The sequence below is a fragment of the Sinohyriopsis cumingii genome, chromosome 2, assembly GCF_028554795.1.
Source record: "Sinohyriopsis cumingii isolate HCF-2022 chromosome 2, ASM2855479v2, whole genome shotgun sequence".
Taxonomy (NCBI): domain Eukaryota; kingdom Metazoa; phylum Mollusca; class Bivalvia; order Unionida; family Unionidae; genus Sinohyriopsis; species Sinohyriopsis cumingii.
Genome location: NC_142962.1, coordinates 51421050 through 51434739, shown reverse-complemented (window position 1 = coordinate 51434739; position 13690 = coordinate 51421050). Strand labels below are relative to the sequence as shown.

The 13690-nt window shown below is 34.0% G+C and overlaps 1 protein-coding gene across 2 annotated transcripts in view; it reads right to left on the bottom strand.

The window, feature by feature from the left end:
* The window catches only part of LOC149804841 (FERM domain-containing protein 8-like), a 94035-nt gene extending 80869 nt beyond the window's left edge, over positions 1–13166 (bottom strand). For both annotated transcript variants that reach the window (XM_089945192.1, XM_089945199.1), the window contains exons 1-2: positions 13106–13166; positions 7151–7244 (exon numbers count right to left, since the gene is read on the bottom strand). In XM_089945192.1, the coding sequence (XP_089801318.1) occupies positions 7151–7244; positions 13106–13129 (118 nt within the window). In that variant the 5' untranslated portion in view covers positions 13130–13166. The remainder of the gene's footprint in view (positions 1–7150; positions 7245–13105) is intronic.
* Between the last annotated feature and the right edge of the window lie 524 nt (positions 13167–13690).

Sequence of the window (13690 nt, the reverse complement as noted above, 5' to 3'; positions counted from 1 at the left end):
TAACCCCTTGTTCACGATCTAGAGCTACCTCAAGTTAGTTTCAAACATTTTATCCAAGAGACATGTAGGCCAACTGTAGTCATAACATACCAGGACTAACTTTGATACGGTAAGACTGATTTGGATCCATACTGTCTCAAGCTGACTGATCATATGATAGTCATATGATGCCCTTTCTTAACCAGATGATAGTCATATGATGCCCTTTCTTAACCAGATGATAGTCACATGCATGGTTACCATGCTTTTCAAAAGATAAATTTCCAGGGTTTTTCCAGGATGAAAAATAATTTTTTCAAGGTTCAAATGTGAGTATTACTGAAAGGAATTAAAGAACATTTTCGATTATAAAACATACATTTTCTAAACCTAAAGATGTTCCTCTTTTAAGACTCTCCAAAACATTTAAGTAGGAAAAGATGATCATGTACAAAACCACAAAATGTATCACATAAAACAAGTTTGAATATATTCATATAATTTGGCATGTAAAAGTCGTTTCAATGTACAGAATAAAAATTCTAACATTATTTTGCTGACAAGCAATATGTTGCCAAGTGGGAACAACATAATGAACATACAGTCAAACCCGGTTATCTCGATTACGTCGGGGGTGTAAAAAAATCGTTGACATAACCGGGTCCCGAGATATCCGGGTTCATAAAAACCGGTAATTTTAAAAATGTCCTTGAGCATTACTCCTGTCTCTTGCTGGTGTTTACTGGAATCCCCTCCCACTGCATGTTACAATAAAATAAACAAAACGCTTAATTGATAATAAAATGAAATGAACTAACCTGGTGTTGTTATCATTTATTCCTTTTTTATCATCATAAGTAATTTATTAAAGAAAAAATATATCTATGAACTCTTTATATCACATGTAGCGTATGCATCCATTACTGTAGTGTGCATCACTTATGTCAGATAACACACGACGCATTTTTATAATTGATGTGAATATTGAAAAACAAATCATGTTTGGTTGTACTCAGAGGTTTGAATATGTTATCAGATTGAAAAATGGATCAAAGAAAATCACAAACGAGAGAGTGAGAGAGAAACATCCACCGATTGCTTTCAGGCACCCGCCATTCACGCATAACGCGGTGTTAGGTGCAAAATAACCAAGATTGTATTATATCCAGGTTAATATATGACAGTATCTCGCAGATAAAGATCAATAAATGTTTTTGAAAATACATGTACATGGAAATATGGATGGAAGTGACAAGATCAAGCCATTAATAATAGGAAAATCAGAAAATCCAAGATGCTTCAAAAACCTGAATAGGTCTTCTCTCCCCGTTGACTATAAAAGCCAGTCAAATAGCTGGATGACAGGTGATATCTTTACCAGCTGGTTACGCAAGTTAGATCGCCACTTACAGTTTGAAAAACGAAAGATCGCATTGATAATAGACAACTGCCGTGCTCACCCACGTGTAGAAGGGTTACAAGCAATCACAGTGTATTTTCTTCCTCCCAATGCTACCAGTAAGCTTCAGCCACTCGACCAAGGAATAATTCAGGCTTTTAAAATCCATTATCGGAAAGCTTTAGTTTGCAATTATTTGCTTGCAGTTGAGGAAAAGCGATCCTATAAACCAACTCTGCTAGACGCCATCATGTATGCCCGTGCAGCTTGGAACAGTGTATCGCCGAAAACCATTCAAAACTGCTGGTTCCATTGTATTTTTCCGGAAATTTCTGATGAAGAATTTCACCAGCAGTGTTTAATTGCACAAGAAATTAAAGAGCCTCAATCAGAAATAGGTCTTGAAGCGATGGCTGATGAGATTGCGGACTCCATAGGCATTGCTCGGGATGAATTTTCTAATTATGTTCACGTGGATGATGATGCCAATGCCTATGGTGAACTTACTGATGAGGAAATAATCCAATCGGTGACAACGAAGCAGATACAATCATGCAAGCAAGATGATGATGATGATGATGATGATGATCAGCCTATCACTATCCCAAGCTACAGTGAAATGGCTGAATGCATTAAAAAAATGAAATTGTTTGTGGCAAGTGTCGATGGTGCCGAGCATATGTATGAAAACGTAAGTGCTTTTGAATCGTTCGTTACAAATCAGCACCGGAGTAAACAAAAGCAGACTGATATTACTTCATATTTTCTACAAAAATAATGTAGTGCACATTATGATATGTTTATGTACTTGTGTGTTTTATAGATGTATAGATTCAAAATGAAAAAAGTACATGTATTCATTTTTTTATTCATATATAGTATGCGTTTATTGTACATGTACGTGTAGGTAATTTTACCGTATATTTTTGTATTTCCACTACATTATGTTCAGTTTATAATTCCTAGATATTTTGAAAATATTGCTGACATGTTTGGCTATTTTGTCATAAAATGCTATACAATAAATCGTCATGATATTACGTGCACATGGAGCAATTTCATGACCTGAATATTCAGCCGATCAGCACTTTTCCGTCTGCACATTGATTATTAATGTGTACATGTACATAATATTTCATTACTTGTATCTCCTTGATTGTTGTTTCTTGTATACATGTACTTCGGAACATAATTCATATCTGAAATGTACCTTAAGAAATAAAAGGGAAATGATAAAATACACATGTAGCTGACATCTAAGATTCTGCGTTTTCGTAAAATAAAGTTACATTGTAATTTGTACACACTCTTGTCTTTGTGAATCCTTGAATATTTTATGTAGTGAACATAATATATTCTTAATAAACTAATCGATTAAGCTACTCTTACGAACCAAAAATAGAAAGAATATGAAATAAACATGTGACTACTGCCGTAACGGACCAAAATTGTGCCTGAAAATCGATCGCTTTTGCTATTTCTTGTACAATTTCTGTGAGATTGACGTTAAAAAGTTGCATTTCGTCGAATTAAGCGGGTCCACGTGTTACTTCGGACCGAAACTTATGCCCGACATAACCGGGTTATCGACTTAACAGAGGTCGAGATAAGCGGGTAAAAAATAGCATAACAAAGAAGAATTTTTTCGGGACCGGACCAAAACGCTCGACATAAGCGGGTTGTCGAGATAACCGAGGTCGAGATAAGTGGGTTTGACTGTAAATTGTTTCCTTTCAAACCTTTAATTCTAATGAATTATATATATATATATATATATATATATATATATATATATATATATATATATATATATATATATATATATATATATATATAAAATGCATCTTATAGAAAGTAAACATTTCCTATTACAGGATAAAAAAACAATAAATGCAAATAATTAAAATCTTGTCTTGAAACGAAAAGAGTTTAACCCTAAATTTATCTGTGCCAATAAAGTCCCAAACAAGATTTTTCAAACAACCCATCTCATTAAGATGATCTGGTTAAACTTCCATCATTTAAAAAACATTTGAAACAGGTCGATTTAAATTTTGACAAAAAAACCTTCAAAATTATATACTGTTGTATAGACTAAATATTGATACAGGGGCTCATAATGTTTTTTAATATGTAATACAATGGACAACAATTTCTCATTTCAGCTCTGAGACTCAACCAACAATTTGGAGTAAAAATTTGGCTTCAAACAAACAGCAGTCCATTCTCTAATCTGGGTTTCCTCCGAATATTCCCACTCTATTTTTCATATTTGGACATTTAGGTTGTGGTGTGGGGTCATTGCAATTGCATATCGAAAATTTGGGATTTGCTGCCACTGTGGATAGCAACATATGGTAGTCGCTTAACAGTTGGCCTGGCAAATTTTAACTTGTATTTTATTGACTCATACCTGCATGAAATCGATAGGAAAATGATTTATTTTCTCAGAAATGGCAAGTATTATAAACGTTATGTTTTTAATCCGCTGACAGACTAGATGAAACTACAGCATAGATGAAACCTGAACTTGTACTCGCACAACATCGGAAGTCCAATAGTAACATGATATCAACAACAAAGTCATTTTTATAGTTGTTGTACAGAAATTCAACTATACTAAATTGAAGTCAGACTCTTTTTGTAAAAGCCAGCAATCTGGCCAGTATGATTTATCAACCAGAGAGCACATGTCAACGTGGTAGTCACGTAATAATACAAAACTTCTTGTTCTCAGAAATAAATAAGGAGAATTTTGTATTCTTTCGTTTTTGTATTTTTATTACAACCAGCATACAACTTAGATTTGTGTACTCATGTGACTAGCAATTGCAAATCACAAGTACCAGGTAATATTTCATCAACACCGTAGTTTTATCTTGTCTTTCAGCAGATAACGACATATCAATTTTAATCCTCACAATTTCTGAGAAAAAAAGTAATTTTCATATCGATTTTATGCATGTATCACTTGATCTAATAACGTTTAAGCTTGCACTTCCATCCGGTAAGCGGCTAAGCTTTGCCACGACCATGTTGTCCTCTTGTGATGCTAGACTGGTTTTTTTACCTTCTATGTAACGAAAGATATGGATATCGAGCTGAGTTTGAACATAAAAGTCTACTAGACAAATCTAATCCAGTGAGCATTTGGTTTGACTCGGCATGTATGTTTATTGCAAGCACCCAAATGATCCATACTGCACCCTCTGAATATTCTGGTTAGAACTTAATAAATGTAACTCACGATCAGTTCAGCTGTGACTCAATTAAGTGACTGTTTCGAGAATCAAGTGGTGGCGGAAAATTCCTGGTCTTCCCAGACTTTCATCAATATTTGCATAATTCAAGGACTTTCCATGGTCAGGAAAAAAAATTATCATTTCTCCCAACTTTTTCCTCGACTTCCCAGTAGCATGGGAACCCTGCACATGATGCCCTTTCTTAACCAGATGACACCTGCATAATGCCATTTCTTAACCTGATGACACTTGTATGATGCCCTATCTTAACCAGATGACAACTGTAGTGTATGATGTCCTTTCTTAACCAGATCACACTTCAATGATGCCCTTTCTTAACTTGATGACAACTGTATGATGCCCTTTCTTAACCAGATGACACTTGTATGATGCCCTTTCTTAACCCAATGACACTTGTATGATGCCCTTTCTTAACCAGATCAGTCATATGATGCCCTTACTTAACCAGATAACACTTGTATGATGCCCTTTCTTAACCAGATGACATTTGTATGATGCCCTTTCCTAACCAGATGATAACTGTATGATGCCCAGATCATAGTCATATGATGCCCTTTCTTAACCAGATCTTGTGGAGTAGAAGTAAATATAATGTTTGAGGATTTGCTGTTATCACTTATAATACTTACAGCTGTGACTGGTTTCATACAAGATTGACCATTAGTCTCGGACAAATTAGTTTCTGTCATACTGGCAACATCAATAAACATAGCTTGATAAGAACAAGTGTATTGCACATTCTGATATTTATCATTACAGTTATGTACATAATCATGCATTGACACTGAGTCACTCCAGGGTCAGTATAAATACTATGACCAGTCAAGTCATTTGACACATTGCTTTAGGTACTGGTGGTCACAGATTAAAGGCTATCAGTGTTTGCATTGCTTAAATGTCTACAAGAGTTGGAACTTTATTATAGTTTAAATCAGTGGCAGTCTCTTACTTAATCTACCTAGTAACCATAAATAGTTTCTTTTTATGTCCATACTGATTACAGCTTAGACACTATTCTCATGATGACATGTACACATGTCAGATGCCCTTCCTCGCTTCAGTATTGACACTTTTGCTTATTATTAGTATAAAAATTAGGGAAGAATAGTTGATATATTATAATACATGAGCAGTTCCATTTCCATTCAAATGCTTATAATTGTTGTATGGAGATAAAGGTTAACAGAATGTGTGTCCAATAAAACTATGCTTACTTAGGACTGTACACAATTTTACAATTAACATTCATACACAGTGTGAATGTGTATGAACTCTAAGAATATGTGTATATCATTGTGTATGAATGTGTATACATAGAGTTCATATATATTCACAATGATATACATACACAATGATATACACATATTCTTAGAGTTCATATACATTCACAATGACATACATACACATTCATACACAATGATAATGATATACACACAGAGTTCATATACATTCACAATGACATTCATACACAATGATATACACAGAGTTCATATACATTCACAGTGACATACATACACATTCTCAAACAGCTGACATAAATTCATAATGAAATATATTGTACATATAATTACACACATATTCTTACACAGCTGTCATTTCCACAAAGTTCATGTACATCAACAATGGCATATAAACACAATTACACACATTTTCTTTCTCTTACAGTTCATATATATCTAGAGTGACACACCTTCTTACATCTCTCTCTCCCTCTCTCTCTCTGGCATACACACACAAATTTTAACAGTTCACATATATCCACAAATGACAACGCATAATTTCACACAATGAGATTCTCACAAAAAGTACATTCATAAAGTGACCAGTATTTTTGGTACAGTGTTTCGTACTGGGCTTGAAATTCTAAAATAATATCAATAATTTACAGCTTGCTTTGACTGGCAATGCTAAAATAGATGTTTTACATTGTGTCATTAAATTTCATATATGGATTAAATGAATGGCTAAATACAAAGTTCAGCATGTTAGCATCAGGTCTATCAGATACAGCGCTCAGCAATGGAAAGACATCAGCAAATAATCAGCATTTTACTAAGATCCTGCTGAAATATGTCTGATTCCAAATTCATGGGATCACCCTGGTTCAGAAAAAGAGCATGTGACAGACCAATGTCAAGGTTTCTTACACAAAGCAGTGTAAAATTTACACACTAAAAATGGGCAATTTGAAAATTTAAGGGTCTACCATGAAAAATAGATTGCCTGAGTATCTCAATATTACTTGAAGAGTAAAAGAAATGCTAGATTTCAATTTGTGAAAGAGTGGACCTGTTCAAAAATTAATTCATTTTTCACTGTCTATGCTATACTTTGTTTGCAAATTCTGGCCATTCCCATGGATATCCTTTAGTTAATCTTTGTGTCTTGATGAGACAAGACTGTACTGTATAAATTCATATTAGATCTGTATCCTGTATTTAAATTGGTCTGATCCCAAGAGTACAGAAGCTCCATCTTTTGGAAGGGAACCATACATATCAGTACTTACTTTCCAGTCTCCCATGGTCTGACCCCTCATCAAACAGTCGTGACTCTTCGTTCAAGGAGTAATCAAATGATGGCTGTGCGATAAACTCGCCCTTCTGAAAGAAAATAAATGCTTTAGCAAAAAGAAAGTGTCACACTGAAACTGGATTGGAGGGATGGGTAATTACGCCCATACATACAGATATATATGGCCGAGATGCAAGAAGATATCCCTACTGCTGTGTTGCACCCTGTGTGCACGATTGTAGGCTTCTCACTATATGTGGTCTCCTAAATTGCCCTAAATCTTGGAATCCATGCAGTCTTTGGGCATGCTTTTTCTTCAGGAAAAAATAAAAATAGGCATTATTATTCTTTCTTTATTGCATGTCCAGCTATGTCTACATTAGCACTAGCAAAGACCAAAGTTATTGCCTATAAAAACTTCTAGATGGCAATTAATATCCATTTTGAAGTAATGTATTAGCCATTCAGAACATTCCAGGTTTGTGGTAGTCTCCCAAGATGAACTTGGATGTCGCTGCTGGCAGTTAGTGTAACATATTTTCTAGTCTGACAACACACCTAAAGCAATAATGATATAATTTTCACTGAAATCAATTACCTGTAATGACAAAATCGACTAAATTTACGCAACTACACAATTTATTAATTAATGAACAAATTATCAATTTGAAAAGAATTTTTATAATAAATGTTGTAGGGCAATGAGTCATCACTGAAATAATTTAATTAAAGGAGCCGTTTTTACATATGAAAAATATGAATACAGATGACTTATAGTACGGCTCAACAAACACAAGTGACAAATACATATTAATAAAGAAAAAATTAATGTTCAGCTGTTTATCTTCATCAGTGGTACAGCAGCAGCAATCATGTAATGTGACAATGGTACTACATCATATGTACTAAACTACATTTAACAGCCAAAACTAAGGCTGCATTTGAGACAACCATTTTTAACTGTCATGGTTACATTCTTGGCATCTCAAAGAACGAGAACACATCTCATCCGAATACCATTTCTTGAATTTTTAAAAAACAAATGTAAATATGCCAGATTAGGTAGGCAATCACAACCTAGTGTCCATTTTTGATGAGGTAAGTGACTTGATGGAGATTAAATGCAAACCGAGTCTATGGACATTGTGGTGGAGTAGATGTAATTTTCAGTGGGCCGATGAATATTAATGGATTAGTCAACTAATTTTTATACTGAAAACCATGATGCTTGTTGCTACTGTTAAAGATGAATTGATTACAAAAGGTAATGTGAGAATATGTATAGTATAAACAGACCTGCTACATGTACCTTAAATGGTATGGAAATCTCAATCCCAAAGGAAACAAATAGGATCTGGAGAAAACAAATTATTATCAATGTTTGTGACCATATACTTAAAAAAACTTTTCCAAAGAAGTGGCAACTCTGTTGTCTTATGCTATTTACTTAATGTGAAAACTATATACTAGAATTAGACTGAGAAAATCTATAATTTTCTATTTTCATCTTTTATGCTGATATTTAGTGTCAATTTAATTAACAAAAATATTTAAAAAATATTTAAAAAATGGAAAAATGACAGATTTTCCTTGTTTGACTGTAGTGTATTCCTTGCAGAATTTCTGCATAACTTTTGCCCTCTTTCTGCAGCCATCGTATCTCAGAAGGTATTTTTTGGCATTTTTACAAATTGGGATTTGGGGCAAAAGATTGGAAAATGGTCACTTAGTAATTGCTTGACTGAAGTGATTGATTGATTGATCTACAAGTCAAGCACTTCTATGATTGCATTAGACTTTGCTAACACTAATATATGTTGTAGTGTTTCATTATGCTCATAACAACAAAAAAACTGAATGCATTTTTGTGTGCACACCTCAGGATTGTTTTTTAGGATGTGTGCATTAAATTTAGTGGGGATCAACACAATCACATAACCTGACGAAAACACCCAATAACAAAATGACACTATCCAGAGTTAAATTATACAAATGCTGAAGACTCTGAATAAAAGCTGACTTATTGATAATTCAAGCATGCTGCTTTAAATTTGTAAAACCTGTATTATCATATTGACTAAAATATATGCATCACAAGGGTCCTGAGTGGCCAAGTGGTCTAAAGTGCTCACTGTTACAGTTCACCTCTGTCTGCATGGGTTCAAGTCTCAGGCTCAGCCAATGTGGACATGTGAGAAAGCGTGTCAGTATATTCTCGTGGGTCGGTGGTTTTTTCCCCCGTGTTCTTCCTCCCACTTTGCATACTGGCTGCCATGTACAGAAAATGGCGAAAATGTGCTGAAAAATGGCGTTAAACCCTATAACAACAACAATATGCATCACACAAACTATCTTTCTTAATAAGGCATCCATTTTATTGCGAGCACTCTTGTTCAAGGTCAGACATGTGCAACCTTCTCCAGGGCATGGGCCTGATAACTGATATTTAAAGCCACAAGCGAGGTTTGAGCGTCCTCCCCAAACGGGGTCTGGAGGGGAAGCCAAAAAACTGCTCCTGCTGCAACTTATGATCATAAAATAAACAAAAATAATCATTTGAAAAACTAATAAACTTACCAAAAATGTTCAACTTGATTTCAATAATCTCACAATATTTATCATCACATGAATTTGTTCTCCAATACTATTGATGATGAAGTTATTTCATGTACATGTCAGTGTTCACATCATAAATAAGTCACAACAATTTCTCAATTTTTGCAGTAAATATATTATACTTTTCTCTTTTCATAACAAATCTGTAAAATAAACACCCAAGTCCATCAACTATATACAACTAATCACATACATTCACTTGTCTTTGTCTCCAGTGGACACAACCTATTGATATCAAGCTCTTTTTGTGGCTTTGGCATAGATGTTTTTTACCCTTCCTTTTTGTCACCACTGACTTTTTTTGGCTCAATGTGCAGTCATTTGTTTCCCTTCGCAATGAGAGTTTTTTTCCTTTCAAGCTGGTGTTTGGCGACATGCAGTGTGCATATTCTGACAGAAGGCTACATCTGTTCTCTCGTGCAAGAAATCGTTCTTCTTACAGTAATTAACTGCACTTTTTCCAGATGCCTTCTGAGCTTCCATTCGTCTGTATGTAACTTTTTTTGTAGGTGCTGTTCCAAACTCTTCCAACTGCGATTACCTTAATTCAGATCTTTATTGCAGAGGTCACAAAATGCCAGTCCTCTAGTGTTCAGTTTTCTTATAAACTGACCAGCTAAATTGCCATCAACTTTTCGCTCCAGCCATTCCCATTTCCATATGTATTTTAAACCTTTATCTAAAGTTTTCATGTCATGGTCTCTCTCAACAACTCAGGATGCCATATTTTGCAAGCATGCTTCTTCTTTCTATTACACAAAGATTCACTGGATGAATTTAGACCTTTGACCAATCATAATACTTTTTACGAGAGTTGTATGCTAACTCATATATACAGAACGAATAATTTACAAGGGTCATTGCGGAATGGGAGCGGACTGACCGTTTTTAAAAATCTTGATCGGAGATGATTTAAAAAATGGACTATATCAAGAAAAATCTGATTCAAGTCAGGAGAAAAGCGAATTCTACTTTAAAACTAGAAAAATCATGTTTGAAATAAGCAGCTAAAACCAGGCCTCTGGCCATATCTGGCCCAATGATTGTAGGTTGCACATGCCTAAGTGGCACAAATAAACATGCCACATAGACTATCTGTAAAAACACAATAAATTTCTTTACAGAGAAAAATGTCATTCAACTGAACACAATAAGAAGTCTTCTGATGAAGAAACAGCTTGAACAGGTTAATATTACCAGCCAACTATCCAAATCAAAGATTTTAAGATGGCAATTGTAGTGGTCATAATGGAAGACAGCTGGATAATATTTTCATGTACAACCATTGTTATGTATATTTGATTTAATTATATCTGATTTAATATATATTTATTTCAATTTAATTACCTGTCAGTATTAATTTTTTCTCATTTTTCATTACATACTATTGTAATGTAAATTTATTCATGGAGATGATACTTTTTCCCAAAAATAGTTTGACCTTGACTGTTTTAGTAAATACCCTGGTGTTGATCTAGATCCTGACCTTGATTCAAAATTAGTAGCAACCACGTAAATAAGTTCTATTTTTATTTTAAAATGATTGGTTGTTGTCGAGGTCATGATGGGACTATGTGTTTAAGATGTGAACAATTTTTTACTATTTATTTCTTAGAGAAAAATGATTGGTTTTCATCAGGGCCACACTGGGTGTACAAAATCTTTAACAAGTACATAATTTTGATGAGGTTCTGGAACAAGATCACGTGACCCCCTTTTTGCATTTTGAAATACGATATAACCTTTGTTTTGGAGAGATATTCTCAGTAGTAGCTGGGCTTTTTCTTTACACTGGAATGTTTATGTTGTGCTCTTTGGAGTTATTTCAAATTACTTGGATTCAAAAGAATTAATTCTTTTTCCCTGGAAAATATGTGTGCTCATGTGAAACTGTTGAACAAGGACAGTTTTTATAAAAATTTATTCAGATTTCCTAAACCGGAATGATAATTCTTGTTTCTACAAAGAACTGTAGACTTCAACACTACAGGTTACAACATACGTCATCGTCTTCCATCTTGGAATCCTCGTTGGGATTTGAACTTAAAATCAGAAGAACATTTTGTTATTAGGACTTCAAAAATGTTATTCATGGATTAGATTCTTAAAACCATAAGTTCATATTTTTTCATTTTTACAGAATTTTTCCAGGAAAATAAATTATTATATTTTTTCAAATCTTGTTTTCACTCTAGGATAGAATCATATATGAACAAGCTGGCAGTCCAATATTGTGATCCATACAGGAGTTTCTTACATATCAATAGGAAAAGGGACATGTTTAGACAAATGGGCACGTCTGCCAAAGGAAGGGATATTGTTTCTTAGCAAAGAGACCTGATACAGATGACAGATGATAATATTCCAAATTTCATCTTTTCAGAAACAGGCATATATTTATCATAAACTAAATAAACAAAGAAATGGAGTAAATAGAAAATAACTGGCATAAGTTGTTAATATGGTTATCTGGAGAGAGGGTGTGGGACAGACTAATGAATGACAGAAGAGAGAGGCTTGGAGAGCTCTGAGCCTGAGGATAGATCCCCTCTATTTTCTACCTACAGTACACTATAGGTCATGAACGCATTTATGAACAAGTATTTCAGTAACGGGTATCACTTTTTTACATTTGATCACAATATCATTTGATGGAAATGATTCACATGATTTAGATCCTGACAACAGCAATTTTTATCTGTATCGTCATTAATTAGTACTACCCTGTTAATTGTTATGACAGATCCAACAGCCTCTTTTCTGGACCCAGTGTAGTACCTGACCACAACTGTAAAAGTCTAAAGAAATCATTTTTTTTCGTCTCGAAAAGCTTTTCATGAGATTTAAGAGAAAGAGTATTCGACAGTCATTACTTATTCGACTTTGATTACACTATTTTAAAACTACATTTTGGAACAATTAATATTACATTTGAGTAAATGAGTCTACATGACAACAACATCGACATCCACTTTAGCTACATCACCGACCGAATCACCCTTTCTTAAGAATATAAACAAACATCAATAAGAATTGTTGTAACACATTACACAACTTAACTAAGCAAACAAAACAATTCGATACAGTATATATGAATGTTATTGAAAATCGCTTGGCGAAACTATAAAAGTCGCTATGCTTGATCAAACACACGATTACATAGTTATGCGGGTGTATAACGAAATGATTACAGATTATAACGTGCTCTTAACCAAACACCTTTTCTTTCATCTAGAAAAACAAATGAAATAAGTTAGGAAAATACTGTGTGAGCTTAAATATTAAAATAAGAGCTAACTTTCAAGCTGACTCAATGTTTGAAAAATACTGTTACCTTGTCACTAGCTTGCCCTGCCATGTTGGAAATGTGTATAGTTTGACTATACTCCGCACAGGCACGGTGGTTTGCCTCCCTTGTATAGGCTAGTACGGGAATAATCCGATACAGACCATAATTTCTTCAGACCGTATATATGAACTTTGAGCAGTTCAAACATTTACGTGAAATAATGACATCGTTCTGATTGCAAATCAAATTAAATAATGTAACACTGTTAATCTTGCATTGCCAATTTAACAGTTAAAAAAGTTCAAGGCAGCACATCTTCATTAAAAATTCAAATAGTTTATTGTATTTTATTGAGGATAAAATATAACTACTAACAATGAAACAAATCGCGAAAAATGGACACATGCAATATGCCATTACGTCTTATTACCGCTTTGCTATTTAGGTTAATTAAAACATACTGTATTTTATAAATTTTGAATTAGAGATTACACTAGGTACAAAATAGAAGGTAAAGGATTAGAACGAAATGTTCTTCTACTTTTACGATACGAAGATTGTAAATATATATGAATATATGGCGAATGATATTACCCCCAAAAAATACATTTTCAATAGTCAAAGCAAAGA